Source organism: Notechis scutatus, chromosome 3, assembly GCF_049901735.1.
Source record: "Notechis scutatus isolate UNSWTSFEM ecotype Mainland chromosome 3, rNotScu1.2, whole genome shotgun sequence".
NCBI classification, from domain to species: domain Eukaryota; kingdom Metazoa; phylum Chordata; class Lepidosauria; order Squamata; family Elapidae; genus Notechis; species Notechis scutatus.
The window spans coordinates 39,115,451-39,134,344 of NC_142011.1; the positions used below are offsets into that span (position 1 = coordinate 39,115,451).

Below are 18,894 nucleotides of genomic sequence, written 5' to 3' on the forward strand. Positions count from 1 at the left end.
ACCTAAGTGGACAGTTTGATTTCACAGAAGTGTGATTGACTTGGAGTTACATTGTGTTGTTTAAGTGTTCCCTTTATTTTTTTGAGCAGTGTATATATTTTTTTCTAGATAAAACCACTATTTATTACAAACCTCTGTTTGCTATTATTGCTCCCGGGTTGTGTCACATAGTAAAGCTGTGTACACTCTGACATTTATACATACAAAAGATACTTTAATTTTCACAATGGATGCATGGCTTGAAAGCTAATATAACTAGCAGAGATGGCTAAATTAACTGCTTTAATCCAAGAAAAGAACACATTCAACGTTGTTTCTGCTGATAACCCATTTCTGGATTTTATGCTTGAGTTAGGAAAAAAAATGAAACTTTGACTTTGGGTTTTGCTGATTAGATATGTTTGTTGTTATAGAATGGCTACTACATATTTATGTATTATGTATGTATAAATATGTAAAAGTGAAAAGCATTTTCTTATATTAAAGTAGTCAGTTTTAAAAAGTAAACTTTTATATTAATATTTTAGTGAAGTACTGGTGATTTATTGAAAAAATACATAATTTTATTAAATATAACTCTTGCAACATAAATATCTTATTTTCTTACTACTTTTAGAAACCAGAGATGAAAATGGCAAGACGGAAAGATCTGACAGTCTTATTGTAAAGAAAATAAAGAAGAAGAAGAAAAAGAAACATAGAGAAGACATGAGAGGGAGGCATCTGAAAATGTACAACAAAGAAGTACAGACAGTGTGTGCTGGTCTTACCCGTATCAGCAAAGACACTTTGACTCCAGGGGAGAGTGATAATTTGGAAGAGAACAAGGAATCTTTTAGGTATCTAAAAGACGAACAGCTGTGTCAGTTGAATGTGGGCATGGAGGAATATAGGATACCCCAGGGGGTGCAGTCTCCATTTACTACTCACCAGGAGCATTCTGTTCGCAACAGCTTCTTAAAAACAGGCACTAAATTTAGTAATTTTATTCATGAAGAACATCAATCAAATGGAGGAGCTCTAGTTCTTCATGCCTATATGGATGAACTCTCATTTTTGTCTCCAGTGGAGATGGAGAGATTTGCAGAAGAGTTTCTTGCTTTGACATTCAGTGAAAATGAGAAAAATGCAGCTTATTACGCTCTAGCGATAGTTCATGGGTCAGCTGCATACTTGCCAGACTTCTTGGATTACTTTGCTTTCAATTTCCCTAGCACTCCAGTGAAAATGGAAATCCTTGGTAAAAAAGATATTGAAACAACCACCATTTCAAACTTTCACACTCAGGTAAGAGAAATTTCCCGATATGCCTGAATTCTAATTTGAATCTGGTATTGATTGTAAGAAATATTACGCAGAAAGCTGAAATCCAGAATGCTGTTAGTGTCCAATTGCCGTTGCACACTGTGTGTCAAATACAGTTCAATATTACCTTCACACATTTCACATTCCATTGTTCCCTTCCTCTATAAGGAATAGTATTATTTTTAAATTTTAAGACCTAGATATAGTATGCTTTTACTGGTAATTTGAGTCTTTGGTGCCATCTCAACCATAAGGATTGCATTGTTGAAAAATGGCTGATGAGAATGTCCTAGTCTCCAAGAGCAAATATCTAATTGCACTTAGTATAAAACAGATTTAAGATTTAAGTTTTAAATGATGGAAAACAGAAATTGCCATCACAAAGAATAGAAAAGTTTTGCAGAAGAAAAGTAATGATACTCAGACTATCCTTTCTGCCACCTCACCCCACAAATCCTGCATTCTTTTACCTTCATTGGTTTGTGGAAGAGGTTAGGGAGGGCATTATCTTCATGGTTTTTATTTATTTCATTAAATTTAGTGTTGCCCAAGTCCAAATGATTTTGGATCGCCCACATTACAATACAAAGAAAGAATCCCCACCCCCCCAAAGTAAAGAATAAAAAAAAAAAACATGGTGAAGCTGGTTGACACTTCAAAACATCCCACCAATATCCACCATCCACCATCCATTAGAGAACTCTTCAGTCACCATACCTATGCATTGTTCCTGGATGTTTCTGTACAGAATAATAAAGTTCAGGCCAATTTTATTAAGAGGGTGGATTTTTGGCCAAATAAATACATGTTTTTAACTTCGTGGTTAAGTAGGCTTTTTTTGTTAACAGCATGTAAAAGAACTTGAGTCATACTCTTAACTGTATGCCTTATTGCACGGACTAGAATTTTTATTAGGTTTGTTTTCCTCTTCTGCTCTGAAATCCAAGTTTCATATTGAAATATCAAAGGCCTAGAATTTTTAGAGATTATTTTTTCCCTCAAATAGAAAATTCAATTGCTTCATGTCAGTTGTGAAGGTATATTGACAGCTACTTATCCAAGCAAAACAGAAGGATGTACTTGGAGCTGGAGATTAGGAATATATCTCTTCCTTACTCACTTTAATAAGAAACTACTATAGTCTAAATATTCATTTGACATTTACAGGAATAGTCAAAAATATTGGTACCCCTCCACTTTTTTTCAGAAGATCCCAGTTAATCATGAAATATGCTGAAACTGACACAATGTCATCCATCAATCTTTGTTCTCTAGTCCATAGAGCAGACACTTTGCCTTTGATATATGCCTATATATTTTCTTGCAAATAATAAAAACAAATGAAAATGACATGAGTATCATTAGTGGGACCTAATTCAATATTGCATAGCATACCTTTTTGAAATAACATCTGCAATCAAGTAATTTCTGTAGCTCTGAATAAGACATATATATTTCTCAACCAGCAATTTGTTCCATTCTTTTATAGCAAATTGGTCCATTTAAGTTTGATGGGTTCCTTCTCTCTTTCCATAGAGGTTAGATTGGATTCAGACAGGATACTTCAGAACAATCCAACTTTTGTTTTTCAGCTATTCTTGGGTTCTCTTAGATGCATGCTTTGGAACATTATAGTGCCAGAGGATCCATGATTTGTGACTGAGACATATTTTTCTAATATTGGGCATTATTTTTCCTCCAGAATATTTTGAAAAACTAATTTAATTGAGCTCTGCACAGATTCAAGGCACTTGGTATTGAACCTCCTCCATGTTTTACAATAGGAGTAGTGTGTTTTTTTTTCTTTAAAAGTATCATTTTTTTCCTTCAGTTAATACAGAGTTGCTGATTTACAAAAGGCTCTAATTTTGTTTCATTTTCTGGAACATTCTTCCAGAAGAACTTGTGACCTTCAATGTGCAATTTATCAAACTCCCTTTTTTGTCTCTGTCTTTCAGAAGTGGAGACTTCATGGATTTTCTACCATGGAGGCCACTTTCAGTCATCTTTCAGTGATGGATTATTTGACTTGATATTGTTGCACCTTAGTCTTGGAGGTCAGCTGTGATCTGTTTTGAAGTTTTCCTGGTTCTTTTTCCACCATTTTATACAATCCTCATCAGTCTAGGTCAATTTTCCCCTTGCAGCTACATCCAAGGTGGTTGGTTGGCTTCAGTCCCATGAACCTTGATAAAATCAAACTAAACATGATAATATTAACAGGTCAAAAGAACAGGAAACTCTTTGGAGATGGTTTTGTAGTCTTTATCTTTAGCTCACTTGGCTTTTTCGTTTCCTTTCTGCTTTTCTTTGTTTTCTATGTTCACTATGCTGTGCACAGTGACACAAAAAACTTGAGTACTTTTCTCCATTGTAATAGGCTGAATGACTGATTATGAGATTGAAGGCACTTGTGTTACTAATTAAAGTAAATAGTCTACTTGTGATCACTAAAATCCGATAATGCCTTCTAAGGGATAGCAATGATTTCATTTGCTTTATTATAAGAATATGTCCATACACACAAACTGTATTTTTACGGACTTTGGAATCAAGAATGGTAGATGCCATTTGCTTCTGTCAGTTTCAATTTACTTTATGGCAAATAGAGATTCTTTGAGGAAAAGTGAACAGGTACTGTAACTATATAACTAGGTACATATGCATTAATTAAACAATATTATTGTTGAACCATATAAACCATGTAATGTAAAATATTACATGTAGCATTTAAAAATGTGTAGGGATGAAATCCAGTTAAAGTTGTTATGATGTTTAAATTTCTCTTTCTTTTCTGAAAAAATTGTACACAACTGGCACACTATATCTTAAACTGAACTGCTGACATATAAATTGATCATGTTCCTTTATGTTTATGTACTAGACTAGCTTTGAACAAACGTGTGACTGCCTATTTCTTGTGGGTACTTGACATAATTCTACATCATGGATTAATTCAAAGAAATCACTACTTTAAAGTTAACGATGTATAGAAACTGCCCTTCCCGATAGATCCTTGTGGGTTTGTTTTCTTAGCAAGGAAAGAAATCTAAAGTATTTTGATTATAGACTTTGGATTTTTGTTTAACTGTGGAATTGGTGAATAAGAAAATATCTCTATTTCACTTAGTACTTTAGTATTGCATCTTGTTATACTATCTTGCTAGAGATGAGGAAACATCTCACACATTTGCTTCCAGTTGGGTGTATTTACCTCTAATTTTTTTCAATTTGAGCGTCTGTTCTTGCAAGTTTACCATAGAACAGTTTTGGTCGTTCTTTAGTTTAGTTGTTTGGATTCTTTAAGAATATCTAGTTATTCAGTTTTTCATAGATGCTTTGGTATACTTCCGTCTTAGATTTTAAATGTTTTTATACATAGTTTATAAGCCTTAACTATAGCTTAATTTTTTTTATTCTAATTGCTGTATTACTGTTGTACTGATCTTTCATTGCACCACCATCCAGTGGTGGTATTCTACCGGTTCAGCCCGGTTCGACTGAACCAGTAGTAAAAAATGCTACCAGTTTGGCCCAATCGGTAGTAAAAAAATTTCTGATGATTAGCTGGGCAGGAAATTGTGGGATTCTTGCTTTCTAGCTAATCTAAATCACGTGGCACAACTGATCCCCCCTTGCTTCAAAATGCTTCTTTTTTCAGCGTCCAGGAGGCTTCCCTGAGGCCCACTAGGCCAAAAACAGGGTGCGGGGTGGTGGTGCTGCTAAATAAAAAAAGAAAGAGAAATAAAGAGGGAGGTATGGCAGAAAGAAAGGGAGGGAGGGGAGAAAGAGAAAGAAAAAAAGAAAAAGGAGAGGAAGGAAGGGCCACAAACCTTGGCACTAGACGCAGCTTCAGAGGATGCTTTGAAACAGCACAGCAATCCAGGGCTGGAAGGTACCTGAAGGTCATCTAGTCCAACCCCCAGTCACATGACCACATAGCCATGCCCACCCAATCACATAACCACATAGCCATGCCACCAAGCCACCCCACTAAGCCACACCCACAGAACCAATAGTAAAAATGTTTGAATCCCACCACTTGCACCATCCTGAAACACAGGATACTGTACTTATTCTTTGATTAAGCAGAGTAAAGTTTGTATTTGTTGCATTCTTCTGTGCAATTTACCTGTAAATAAGGGTAATTTCAAGCTCAGATATTTGTATGTTCTGTATATAATCAGTGTCAACATTCTGGACTTCACAGGAAATTTATAGATTACTTTAATGCTGTGGAATAAAATAGTTTTGTTTTTTTCTCTATAAGGTCAGTCGAACGTACTGCTGTGGAACTTACAGAGCAGGTCCGATGAGACAGATCAGTCTTGTTGGAGCAGTAGATGAAGAAGTTGGAGATTATTTTCCAGAATTTCTTGATATGTTAGAAGAATCTCCATTTCTTAGAGTAAGTACTAAAGTTTACTTTTGCTGATTTAAGTTTTTACCAGTGTTAGCACTAAATTGCTGGTAGAATAAAAAGTAACAAAGCATTATTAAACATTAAGAGAATAGTTAAATAGAAAAGGAAATTTGTGATTTTTGTCTAATTTTATTGTATGACAGAATGAAATAAATTATACTGAAAACATAAAATTCTTAATGACTGTGTACAAATTATATTTTAATGAAGAAATTGTTCATCTGTTTATAAGATGTCCAAAGCACTTCATGTCGCTATCTGACTAGTTTTCTTTTGTGACATACAGATGACTTTGCCTTGGGGTACTCTTTCAAGTCTCAGACTTCAGTGTAGGTCACAAAGTGATGATGGGCCCATTATGTGGGTAAGACCTGGTGAACAGATGATCCCAACAGCTGATATGCCAAAGTCACCATTCAAAAGGCGCAGGTAATCTTTTTAGATGGGAGGGAATTTGTACCTCTAAATTTTAATTTGCTGATCTTATCAGCAAAATTGGCTGTTTATTATTATGACAACTTTCTGAAACTTAGTTGACACGTGTAATTGTAAACTTTCCTTCCAATATAGTTGTGATAATTTTGTACATGTTTTTTGTAATGCTGCCATCCCTTTCCCATCTGTCAATATCAAATGTTGTATTGTAAACTCCCAGGATGCAAGTTTATGTTAGGGAATGCAATAGATATTGATGGAATAGCTATATAAATTAAAACTACAGTTTCCAGTTCAGTGCACCTAATATAAACTTTATTTGATTTAAAATATATTTTCATTCAGGTACTTATATTTACTGTTATATTGTCATGCTGTTTCTGTAGATGGTAAAATATTAAAATGATATTGAACTGTATGAAATCATTAGTGTTTTAAGAGCAAGACAGTAAAGACTCTCTGTGTCGTAGCTGCACATTGTTACATTATTGGTTAGTTTGATATCCTGTCTTTACTTCAGGAGCTCAAGGCACTGTGCATAGCATTCTAGTGTGGGTTCTCCTGGTGCCTTTGAACTCTCAATTTGCATCAGTCCCGGTGAAGGTTCTGGAAGGCTGCACACTGCCAACTTTTAAGTTCATTGAATTTCTGCGATGTAAGCATTTGTTGTCTGTGTATTATATTTAAGCTGTGAAAAAGTTGAAGTTATCTGCAACACTTTTCTTTCAAAAGGCCTACTAATAGTACATAGAATAATCCCTGGTATATAACATCTGCATAAACTTTTTAAAAAGTGGCCTTTTACTGTTAATCCTTTACTGTTTTCCATTTTAATTAATATTGCATTTGATTATATTAGAATTAAATCCCCACTTATCGAAGTAGTGCCTGTATAATGATGTGGAAAAGTTAGGACAGCTGATTTTCTGTTTTTATGACATTACTTTTTGTATAGCCCCTTCATAAATTTAATAATTATTTTCTTTTTCATTCCATTTCATAGATCTATGAATGAAATAAAAAATCTCCAGTATCTACCTCGGACCAGTGAACCCCGTGAAGTTCTATTTGAAGACAGAACAAGAGCGCATGCTGATCATGTTGGGCAAGGGTTTGATTGGCAGAGTACAGCTGCTGTTGGAGTTTTAAAAGCTGTGCAGTTTGGTGAATGGTAAGAGTGGGGGTTTATAGCATTTTAAAATAGAGATGTGTTGATTTTTAACAGAACATATGTTATATTAATGTTTCTGTTACAAGGCATTTTTGCTATACATTCTTAAAATCCAAATTAATCAGGAAAATCTAATCTTTGAAAATTCCCGGAATGGGGTTTTTTTTTTAGTGCAAAAGGAGTTGCTTTCATAGTACAGTAAACTTGTTTGTAGAAGGATATTTTGAGATGGCATATTTGGGATGAAGTCTTGAATTGAGGCCCATTTGAAAGTCAATTCTGAGGAAGCTGCAAAAAGTATTCAATTATATGCCTCCATAAAACTGCTACAGTACAGGCTGTTGTTCTTTGTATACTTGTAAGTCATATCCTTTATCAAATTGGTAATGGGGAATCACAGTTGGATTAGACAGTGGTTTGCTGTGAGCAGTTCACATTGTTGTATCACTTTCTCTGTACATGAGCTCCCTTAAATCAGGAACCATTGTTGGAGCAAATCCAAGGAATAGAATCTTTAATCGTATCAAACATTGTCCTGTCTTTTGGGATTCTTTTTGATTTCTGAGCTTTAAGGATTTAGACAATGTTGTAAAGAGATGTAGACTACTGTACTGAACCTTGATTTCCGGACCTATTAAATCACAACTGGTCCTATATTAAGAAATATGATCAGTGTACACTTGCAACTGGGATCCTACTGCTTAAAGTGACAGATAGAAGAACTTGACTGAAGAAACCTGGGGAGCTACATGCCAGCATTGGACATTCTATGTTATGGAATTAGAGCTAATTCCATAACATATATGGCATTTTTCTAAATGGCTAATGATGCCTTCCCTGAAAGATGTGGTGATGTGCCTCCTCGATCAGGCTGCTGTATGTCACCATCAGTCCTAATGGACTAGGGTAATATAAAAATACAATAAATAAACCATCGTAGAGGAAGGGAAATAAATTGTATTTTATATATACATGAGTTTACATGTCCCATAATATATAAAAAGGAAATATTTCCTAGAGGTTGATGAGAACATTGTTTTGCTATTGAATATGTGGAATTTTCAAAGTTTAACTAATATTCTCAAACATATTTTTACAATCTTCATTTCTCCAGGAGTGACCAGCCTCGTATAACCAAAGATGTTGTTTGTTTTCATGCTGAAGATTTCACTGATGTAGTTCAAAGACTTCAGTTGGATCTGCATGAACCTCCAGTATCACAGGTAGTCTTACACATTATTTCCATTTAAATGCTGTTATTTTTTTCCTGAAAGTTTTCTTTGTTGATCCTTGATTATGAAATAAAGTCTCCAGAATAACACACACATGCTTGAAATGCATAAATAAGTGGGGGTTGGGAGGTGTATTAGGTCATGTTTCTTTAAAGAGAAACAGTTCCTCAAACTAGCATAACCCCATCCTCTTAAAAAAAGGTTTCCTCATTGTTTTCTTCCCAAGAGAAGAAGCCATCAGTTGTTTGTGAGTAAGACAGGTTTTGCCTGGACTTTTGTCCATAAACGTGTCCATTATTTTTTTTAGCAAAGAGTGAACTAGTATGAATAGTAGAAGCAAGATTTCTTAAGCTTGGTTCAGGCTTTAAACCATGTTGATTTCAGAAGTCTTTATATTTAAATATTTGCTGTTTTAGATAGATTTTTGCTATACTTTAAGATATTTTTGTTTTATTTGTGGGGTATTATTCTAAAGTGTTTTGAAAAGTAAGATATAAATTCTGAACAGAATACTGGTTCTATAGACATGCTTAGATGTTCATTGTGATAAGAAAGGCCAAAAAAGAATTGTCATACTTGGGTTAAATTTTAGATTAAAGTTTTTGACAGTTCCTTAACTTGGTCCCACTCAATATTTAAAAAAAATAGTTATAATTGTTTATTAACACTCCAAATTGTTTGATTGATTGCTTCCTATTAGAATGGGAATTTCCTTTATTTGATCTATTAGCATAGTAGTAGTTTCAGTGTCATTTAAACTTCATGTTGACTTCATCACAACAACTGGTCTTTATGACTTATAATAATATACAGCACCAAAAATACAATTTTTTAATCTTACTCATAGTTATCTCTTTTCTTCCCTTCAGTGTGTTCAATGGGTTGACGAAGCTAAGCTAAACCAAATGAGACGAGAAGGGATTCGTTATGCCAGAATCCAGCTATGTGACAATGACATCTACTTCATCCCTAGAAATGTCATTCATCAGTTCAAGACAGTGTCAGCTGTCTGCAGTTTAGCTTGGCATATAAGACTCAAACAATACTATCCTGGGGCAGAGGATTCTCAGTGTATGGAAAACATTTCAAATATGGACACGGTGAAACTGGAAAGTGAAGACCAATGTGTACTTATGAAAAAAGAGTCTGAAGAAGAAAGAGAAGTGCAGACTGCAACAATAGCATCACCACCACTGTTTTCACCCCTGTCATGACTTGTTCTGCAACAAGATTAGCTGGTTGCTCCTTCCAGCTTTTAAAACTAGAGTCAGATCAGCAACACAATCCACAGAAGGATCATATACTCTTTCTTGTCTGATATGTACATAATCATACATTTTTAAACAGCTTTTTAAAATTTTGATGTGAAGTTATAGTTTTATAACTGGGTTATGTTTTATTGGAGAAAACTTGCCTATAATTCTATAAAGAAAGGTGACATTCCAAAATGTCAAGCGTATCTTTTTTACACAGATTATGCAAAGTTAGAGTTGTATTTTATTCCCTTAGTACAGCATGTAGTAGTGGACTACAACTTTTTGCATTTCTTTTTTTAAGGGATGAGGTAAATAATTCAACATCTCAATACTTTTCCTTCAGGAATATCAAGTATTTAACACTTGATAAGTCTGATAACTTTTCATCTATTTTATCTTTAGCTTTCAGCATAAAAGGGATGGTTTCTGTGGCAGATTCACAAAGTGACTCTCCCTCCCATTCAATTAATGGCTTGAATGAAAGAGAAAGCACAGCACTTTTAATGATCAATGACATTTGTATGTGTGAGAGTTTGAAAGCCTGGAGGAAGCTCAAGTTACCAGCAGTGTAGATTAATCCTTAATTGCTTAAGAAGACATTCAGTAAGAAGTTGATGTATGAGATTAGTTGCAGAGTGTATGATCTTGTTGAAATGAAATTACCGATACAACTCTTTCGTGGTCCTCTGCTTTTAATGTATATTGGAATATTTTTTTAATATCTTTCCGAACTGCATAACTTAATACACTAGTGTCTAATGAAAGTAATTGTTAGCAGTCTCTTCGATGAAACTGCTATCTTTGAGCACTTTAAGGCTTTACAATATTTAAACCAACTTGGTGGCTTGTTTAATTCACAGTAGGCATCTTAGAGGGAAACCATCAACTCCTTCGCATTGAGGCACTTAATATAATAGGGCAGGCCTATATCTCCTTTATTCTTTGAAATTATATATAACTGATTCACAATAAACTGTCACATAATCACATATGGATTGCTACTTTTGCAAGTAATTCTTGGATTCCTTAATGCTATATTGGAAGATTAAACAGCACATATTAGTATATTCAGTATAATTGGCTAATGTTATTTAGCATTCCTTTAATATTTCCCAGCATTAAATAGTTTCAGCTTTAAATTCATTGTATACAGAACAATGCTAGTTTTGAATAGTAAAATGAAATTGCCCCCCTCATATGTAGGATCTGAACTTTATCACGATTTAATCAAATTTATTTGTATTTTTTAATCTGTTTTTAATGTAGAAGAGAATGGGAGTGCTACACCAATGCAAGTCAAGAAAGCAGTCGTGGGAAAAATGCAAATATTTGTATGTTTGTAATAGCAATTACTTTGTGCAATATTGTTTTGTGTAGATTATATGCATATTAGCACCTCAGTATAGAGGACACAATTTTAAACAAATAGCAAAATAATCAGAAAACTTTGCAGTATTTAGATAGAACTTGTATTACTCCTGATATATACATGTTTATGTATTGACTTTGGTGCAGTCCTGAAGACTAGTAGAAAAATTTTCAACAAATTGAATTTCCATATTGAAGTGGTAGGGACTTTCTAAATAATCTGTGTAAATAAGGTGTTTAGGTTGAAACCTTTTTACAAAAGGTAGTGAGTTCTTATACAGGAGTGTAGCTTTTAATGAAAAATTCTAGACTGATCAATACTGGTTCAGAAAACCTCTGTGTACTCTTGCTTTTTACATTTTTTTTACAGTTATCCAGAATTTTCAAAAGCTGTAGCTGGCTGTCCTAAGTAAAATTCTTCATAGACAATATGGGCTTCAGTACTTCATTTACGTTTCACCAACTCCACATTTTTGCATTTTTCTTCCACTAATTTTCCTCGTCTTCCAAACTTCAATTTCCCACAGTTAAAGTTATGTAAATAACAAATACAACTCCAGATGTGTCACTTGGATATTTCAACTGCATTGAATTGCACTGTGTGCTATATGATCACTCAGGAGTTGGATTTAAAAAATAATTGAATGAAAAACTGTTTATTACTTCGCTTATCCTGTTTTTGAAATATACATTAGAAAATTATTTCAAATTCTACAATCTAGTAAGACAGAATAAGATGAAAATAGTAGTTGGAATCTAAACTTGCTCCTTTGAGAGCAGAATGAGGTTTTTCTATTGGCAGAGGGAACCAGGATTCAGAGAATCCATTCAGCTAGAGGAAAAAAGTTTCCCAATTCTCCGGAGCATTTCTTCATTAGGGGAGGAGAAGAATTGGCAAAAGAAAAGAATTGGCCAAAATTACCAATACCCATTTTTTTTCAATGTGAACTCCATTGTGCATAGGTCTGGATCCAGTTCAATAACCTTAAAGGGTTTTTTGTGTGCATCACGTTATAGCAATAGGCTTACAGGATAAGCCTTTTTTTAAATTAAGAAACAACCTACTAAAAGTATGTGAAATGAGTATTCATGACTTTGCCATTCATGAAAGATTAAAAAGATTAAATAAATGATTCTGAAGCAGCATCCCACATCTTTCCAGTTCAAGAGTTTTGTGTCAAAATTTTATGGTATTATGTATAAATGTATTCAACTTACATTTCAACCATCAAATATATTTTCTGTCACCTATTTTGATTTAATAATACATATAGTCTTTACTGCAATTACTTTGGCCACATCTTTACAACAGTTAAAAAGTATGAATTGTCACTATTACTGCATTCCCTAGCAAATACCAAAGAAGTCTGGGCATGAATTTTGGTGTATCTGCCAGGACTCTGCTTATTTCTCTTTATGCCTATAGTTCACCTCATACTGCTAGACTGTTTTTCCTAGAAACTCCTGAGATTCAGAATTTAAGTTTTTTCAGGAGTACGAAGAAGGCTCAGTCAGAAAGCCTAGTGCATGCATCTCACTCTGGCTCAGTGGTTAAGATTCTTATTATAGGAACAGTTAAAAAAAAAGCACTACAACTGATGTACTAATCCATGTATATTCTAGAGTAAGAAAGACCGATACAAATACTTGAGCAAAAAATAATCATAATAGATCTGAAAAAGTGAGTGGCAGAATGGTTTGACTTAATGATTTTGTTTGAGAACATAATATTTTCTCTTGGAGTAGAAAAGATGAAAATTAATGTCTCAGGAAGATGTGGGGAGTGATTTGTACTGATGTGATGAATTCAAAATGATTATCTTGATACTCTAATGCCTAGTTGCATTGCAAAGGGAATTCACTTAAGCCTGACAGGAAATCTTATTTTATACATTGCAAAATATGTGGACATTATATAATTACAAAATCAAATGAAGAGTAAAGGCAGAAAAATCTTTACATTTATTTTATTAGAAATATAGACAATTTGGGAAGACGTTTCTAATCTATACAATTGTTGAATACTAGTTAAGCATTCATTATATTTTATCTTTCAAATGCCATTAGCAGATCCACAAAGGTAGTTCTTATTTAAATATCCTGAGCAGCTCTTAAGTTGGAAGCTGGGTAATTTCTTTTGTTTTAGTAAAAATCTATTTCTTTTTAAATACCAATGAAAAATACGTATTCAAGACAGGTTGTACTGGGCTACTGATTCATTTAGCAAATCAATAAAAGCAAAATTAACATTTAAGTGAATTAAATATTTCACATTCTCCCTCACATATTTCTGAGCATGAAGTAATGTGTAAATAATTGACATGTTCTCTTCCATGAAGATGGAACATATGGAGGTTTCATGTGAAATTTAGGAATACTTCCATTACAGATTTTATCATATAATAAAAGGGCTCGTTAGCTGTTTTCCTATTTTTGAGGGTATAACGTTTGTCCAGAGGCAAGAAAGTTTATAGTCAGAGCCCCAAGATGCATATAACTTTTTTTTCCTCTCATGCTGCCATTCATATGCTTGAATTTATTCTGGGTGGTGAATTATCTTCACTTGTGGCACAATCCAACCAAAGTTAAGCATCTATAAGTCCCATTTATTTTGAAGGGTAGATAAGCAGGTGCTTAATTCTCCATTGAAATCAGTGGAACTTTAAATGTGTTTACTCTTGGTGGGATAGCACTCTTTATTTCCTTATAAATGCTATTTATAGCCATATTGGTTGTGTTTGAAGGTTGCTATGAATAAGGATATTTATCCTTCAGCTCCTAAAATTTTTGTAATGTGGATAAACTCTATGTTGGTCCAATAAACAAATTTCCAATAATGTTATGGCCTTCCATTGATATACATAATATTTTTAGGACTCAACAGCACATGTAGTTGATAAGGGGCTTCTTTTAATCTAGCACTTTCAATTCTGTCTAAGCAAATACTTATCTTTACATGTTGTATAAAATAGATTTGTGTAGTGTTTTGTGATTAAATTCAGTTTTGATTGGCAGCTAAGATATTTTTCTGTGGTTTTAATAATCTAAGGTCTTTGCATATAAAGGATATGTACAATTGCCTGGAAGACTGTTTTTGTTTTTTGCTTTGTGTGGCCTTAGTATATTTATTGACATTTGAGCAAGTGTTTTAAAGAAGTTTTTATAATAGTGTAAACTGATGGGAAAATTTTAACCCTTTCTGTGAATAATCCTTTGACACAGTGCATTTCTTTTGGTAGGTGACTGTACAAGCGTATCACTGTCAAAGCTATTTGTTTAAAAAAAAAGTACAATGGAATGCATAGAATTTTTCCCCTGTAAAGTATTTTTTTAATAAACAGAAGTCTGATTTGTGCTTAATTAAAATGCCTGTTTGGTAGAACCCTGTGCTACAGAATATTGGGTACAATGGAATAAATGGTAGCTTTTGATTAGAAAAGTGGGATTAAAATAAGTGAAGTTGGATAAATAATAAAAAGTAAAATAAGGTATAAGCTACTTCAGGGCAAAACTTCTAAATATGGCTTCAAAAAGTAATTTGTTTAATGTATGTAGCAAGATTGTTTTGGAATCATATAGTACAATTATCAAGATTATACTTCAAACTATCTACTTCTAATCTGTGCTCTTTTTCTGAGCATTCTCATGTAAGCTGTTTTTAATCTTTGCACCTGATCCTTCTTGTTTTCTTTAAATAGACTGGTATCTATCTTTATTTCAATAAGGGAAAGATTCTTTTAGAATTTGCACAGCTCGCCCTTTTTATTAAGATGTAGACTGTCTTTACTTTTTTCTTGTCCAAAGTTTTTTCATCCCAGGGAATGTTTTAGCAGATCCCAAAACTAGATTCAAGCATAACAGGAATTCCTATTTTCCCTATTGGCTAGTATTAGCAAGGAGAGGGTCTTGACTGGATATATTTCTAGATATCCCTCCCTCTCTTCCTTCCTTATATAAGATGGGCACATATAACTGAAGTTTTGTGTTCAATGTTACTGTAGATTTGATATCTCAAAGTTTCTAGAGAAAAAAAATCCTGAACACATAAGTGCTTTAAACCGACTGCTGTATCACAAATTGTAAATTTCTGTAGCTCAGTGAAGCAGAGACAAAGCAAGGAGATTATGAGGGAATGTTATTCCCTTGATTCTTCCTCTTGCTTAAGTATAAACTCTTTCTTAACCTTGCTAACATCCAAATGTGCAAAATTCAAATCCCTCCCCAAATAGCATCATCACTGCTGAGAATTTTGGGACTTGGGAGTCCACATACCAAAATGAAAAACACCAGTTAAAGTGTTATTTATGCTGTTTATGGAATGACAAGTTGTAAAATGTTTGATGGAATGGAAACATTATTTCCTATAGTTTCAATACTTATTTAACAATAGATAGGCCTTCTTTCCCTCTTTAAATTGTTTCCTAGCGTCTCTAATATTGAAAATTGTAAGCTAACAAGCTCAAACTGGATGATGACCCATTTTCACCTGAGAGCAACCCTATTGTCCAAGTGGACAAAAATAGAAGACAATACGTTTTGCTGCATGCTAGTTTTATCTATGGTTACTGCTTTCAAGAGACTCCTGGGTAATGAGGCAGGAATTTACTGGCAGTAGCTGGTGTTTAGAGATGTGCTGAGAATAATATGAAATGGAAAATAGCCTCAGAGCAGTCATTGATATAATGACCAGGAGATAATATAACAAAATTCTAATATCACCATCACAGAAGGAATGACAAGCATTTATAGATATTCCTTTTTGACTGACTTTTTGACCTTATATTATGGAAATCAAAGCAACAGTGAAGCAACTGTTCTGTTCTAATTGTCTGCTCTTCAGTGTGGGATAAACAGTGGGTAAACCTAAATCAGGATTTAATCATGGAGGAAGCTGCTATGTACATTTTGAGACCTGAGAAATTTTTCTTTTTCCATCACTACTTGTTAGACTGTTATGCGATGAAGCAGGCTAGGGTTAATGGTAATAATCTGTAGGAAGCTTTAAGAATTTGTAGGACCTACATCTATATTTGTATGGCAGGAACACTAGGGATATCACTGTATATAGTGTTATCTACCCTATGGCTTAGTCTTATACTGTATAACATCCACACTGAGATTCACCCATCTACAATACTGTGACCTCTGTGACATTAAACATTACCCTATACATGCAGCGAGGTAAATTATGGAATTTCTAATTGGGAGTGCTGATGATGCTGCAGCCAATGGGTGTCAGTCAGTGGACACTTCCTGAGTCAGTTTTAGTTTTGTGATAGACATTAAATTGCTGCATGGATATAAAAAAAACCACCCTTGAAATATCACCCAGGTATCAGTTAAAATTTCCAGTTGATTTATATAGCAGAGGCAACAAGTGTGCTTGACACCATCAACTTTCAGGGGACGGTAATTAATTTTCCCAAGCAGCCACACAAACTGTTGTGGAGGGTCACTACTGCTCCACTTTTCACTGCTACTGCAGCCTGGACAGGGACAATCAAAGAGCTAAATGTCGCTTACTGGCTGCAGAATAACCAGGTCTGGCATATGTGATATTTCCCTCATGCAGACCAAAGGCCTTGGTTCTCAAGATAATTTGGAGTGATAACACAGATGTAGTTACCTAGTACACAGGATGAAGGTGCATCTGGTCCTCTCTCATGCCAGCAGAAATAGTGAAGTGTGCAATGGAGTCTCTACAGTGGTGGGATTCAACTTTTTTTACTACTGGTTCTATGGGCGTGGCTTGGTGGGCGTGGCAGGGGAAGGATACTGTAAAATCTCCAGTCAGAGGCCTATTTGCCAGTTCTCCAAACTACTCAAAATTTCCTACCGGTTCTCCAGAACTGGTCAGAACCTGCTGAATGCCACCTTTGAGTCTCTACCTCCATTGCAGCTGCCCAAAACAGGTTGGAATGTTTTTTTGTCTATGTTTGGAATGGACTAAAAATAGGGATATTGAAATGGAATTCCCACTACCTTGAAGAAAATGAGACCATATTGGTTGTTACTATTTGCTTTTTCCAGCTTTTAAGTTTTAAGGATATGAGCAGAATCTGAAATGGCAAAGGGCTATCAGCTGTTTTAATAAATCTTTGCCTCTTCTAATCAAATGGGACTGAATTAGGGAAGTGCTCAATGTGTCTGCTCAGCGGATGTATTTCCCCTTCCCTAATAAAAATTAGAAGACTTTTATTGAGATTTTGAAGAAAATACAGTCTCAAATTGCACGAACATTCGCTTTTGGGAAATTAAAGAAGAAACTTGTAGATCATTTGTTAGCTTAATTGATGCTCTGTGATCATATTAAGAGCAATTGCGTTCTTTTTCGCTGATGATGTAAAGCTGTTCAATACCACAGACAATACTGCTACCCTACAAAAGATCTTGACTATGTATCAGAATGGTCAAACAAATGGCAACTTCAAATCTCAACAAATAAATGCTGTCTTACATATTGGCAAAAAAATCAGAAAATAAAATACAAGCTGAATAGTCAAGATCTTGTTGATGACCCAAGTTCTGTAAAGGACCTTGGAATACTCACCTCTAATGATCTAAGTGCTAGAGCCCACTGCAACTACATAGCCAAAAGGGCATTAAGAGTTGTTAACCTAATCCTACGTAGCTTTTTCTCTGGTAATATCACACTACTAACCAGAGCATACAAAACATTTGCTAGACCAATACTCAAATACAGTTCATCAGTCTGGAACCCACATTACGTATCTGATATTAGCACAATTGAGAAAGTCCAGAAATATTTCACAAGAAGAGTTCTCCACTCCCCTACTCGTTGTAGAATACCTTATGCCACCAGACTTGAAATTCTAGAACTAGAAAACCTTGAATTACGCCGTCTTCGGTCTGATTTAAGCATGGTATATAAAATCATACATTGCAATGTCCTACCTGTCAATGAATACTTCAGCTTCAACCATAACAACACAAGAGCACACAATAGATACAAACTCAAAGTTAACCGCATCAAACTTGATTGCAGGAAATACGACTTCAGCAATAGTGGTCAATGTCTGGAATACTCTACCCGACTCTGTAGTTTCTTCCCCAAACCCCAAAAACTTTAACCTTAGACTGCCTACTATTGACCTCACCCCTTTCCTAAGAGGTCTGTAGGGGGCGTGCATAAGCGCACCAACGTGCCTACCGTCCCTGTCCTATTGTTTCTCTTATTCTTTTATTTTTCTTATATGTACCCATGTCATGTATTCACAAGTATGTATACACTTATACTTATTATCTTGTAAACAATTGGCAAATCAAATAAATAAATAAATAAATAAATAAATAAATAAATAAATAAATAAATAAATAAATAAATAAAATTTCCCACTCTCCCACACGTCCCCTCGTTTCTTTGTATTGAATTAGAACGTTTAACCCGAAGAATGGTTTGCAGGCTTTACCTTTGCATAACTAACTCCATAAAATCCTTACCTGCATCTGTCTATACCAGTGGTCTCTCCAACTTTGGCAACTTTAAGACCTGTGGACTTCAACTCCCAGAATTCTTTAATACTTGTGGGCTTCAATTCTGGGAATTGAAGCCCACAAGTCTTAAAGTTGCCAAGGTTGGAAACCCCCGATCTATTCTATCGACGAAAAGTTCCCAAACCCTTATTTATGTCTTTATTAATAGATTTTAGCCTGTCACATTAAATTTTGCTCTTTTTAAGACCA

At 34.5% G+C, this 18,894-nt stretch overlaps 1 protein-coding gene across 1 annotated transcript in view; it reads left to right on the plus strand.

Annotated features, from left to right (window-relative positions):
- Window positions 1-14,274, plus strand: part of RSBN1 (round spermatid basic protein 1) — a 28,898-nt gene extending 14,624 nt beyond the window's left edge. The window contains exons 2-7 of the mRNA XM_026675153.2: window positions 617-1,287; window positions 5,576-5,713; window positions 6,015-6,157; window positions 7,167-7,334; window positions 8,449-8,557; window positions 9,436-14,274. Of these exons, the coding sequence (XP_026530938.1) occupies window positions 617-1,287; window positions 5,576-5,713; window positions 6,015-6,157; window positions 7,167-7,334; window positions 8,449-8,557; window positions 9,436-9,780 (1,574 nt within the window). The 3' untranslated portion in view covers window positions 9,781-14,274. The remainder of the gene's footprint in view (window positions 1-616; window positions 1,288-5,575; window positions 5,714-6,014; window positions 6,158-7,166; window positions 7,335-8,448; window positions 8,558-9,435) is intronic.
- The last annotated feature ends 4,620 nt before the right edge of the window (window positions 14,275-18,894 follow it).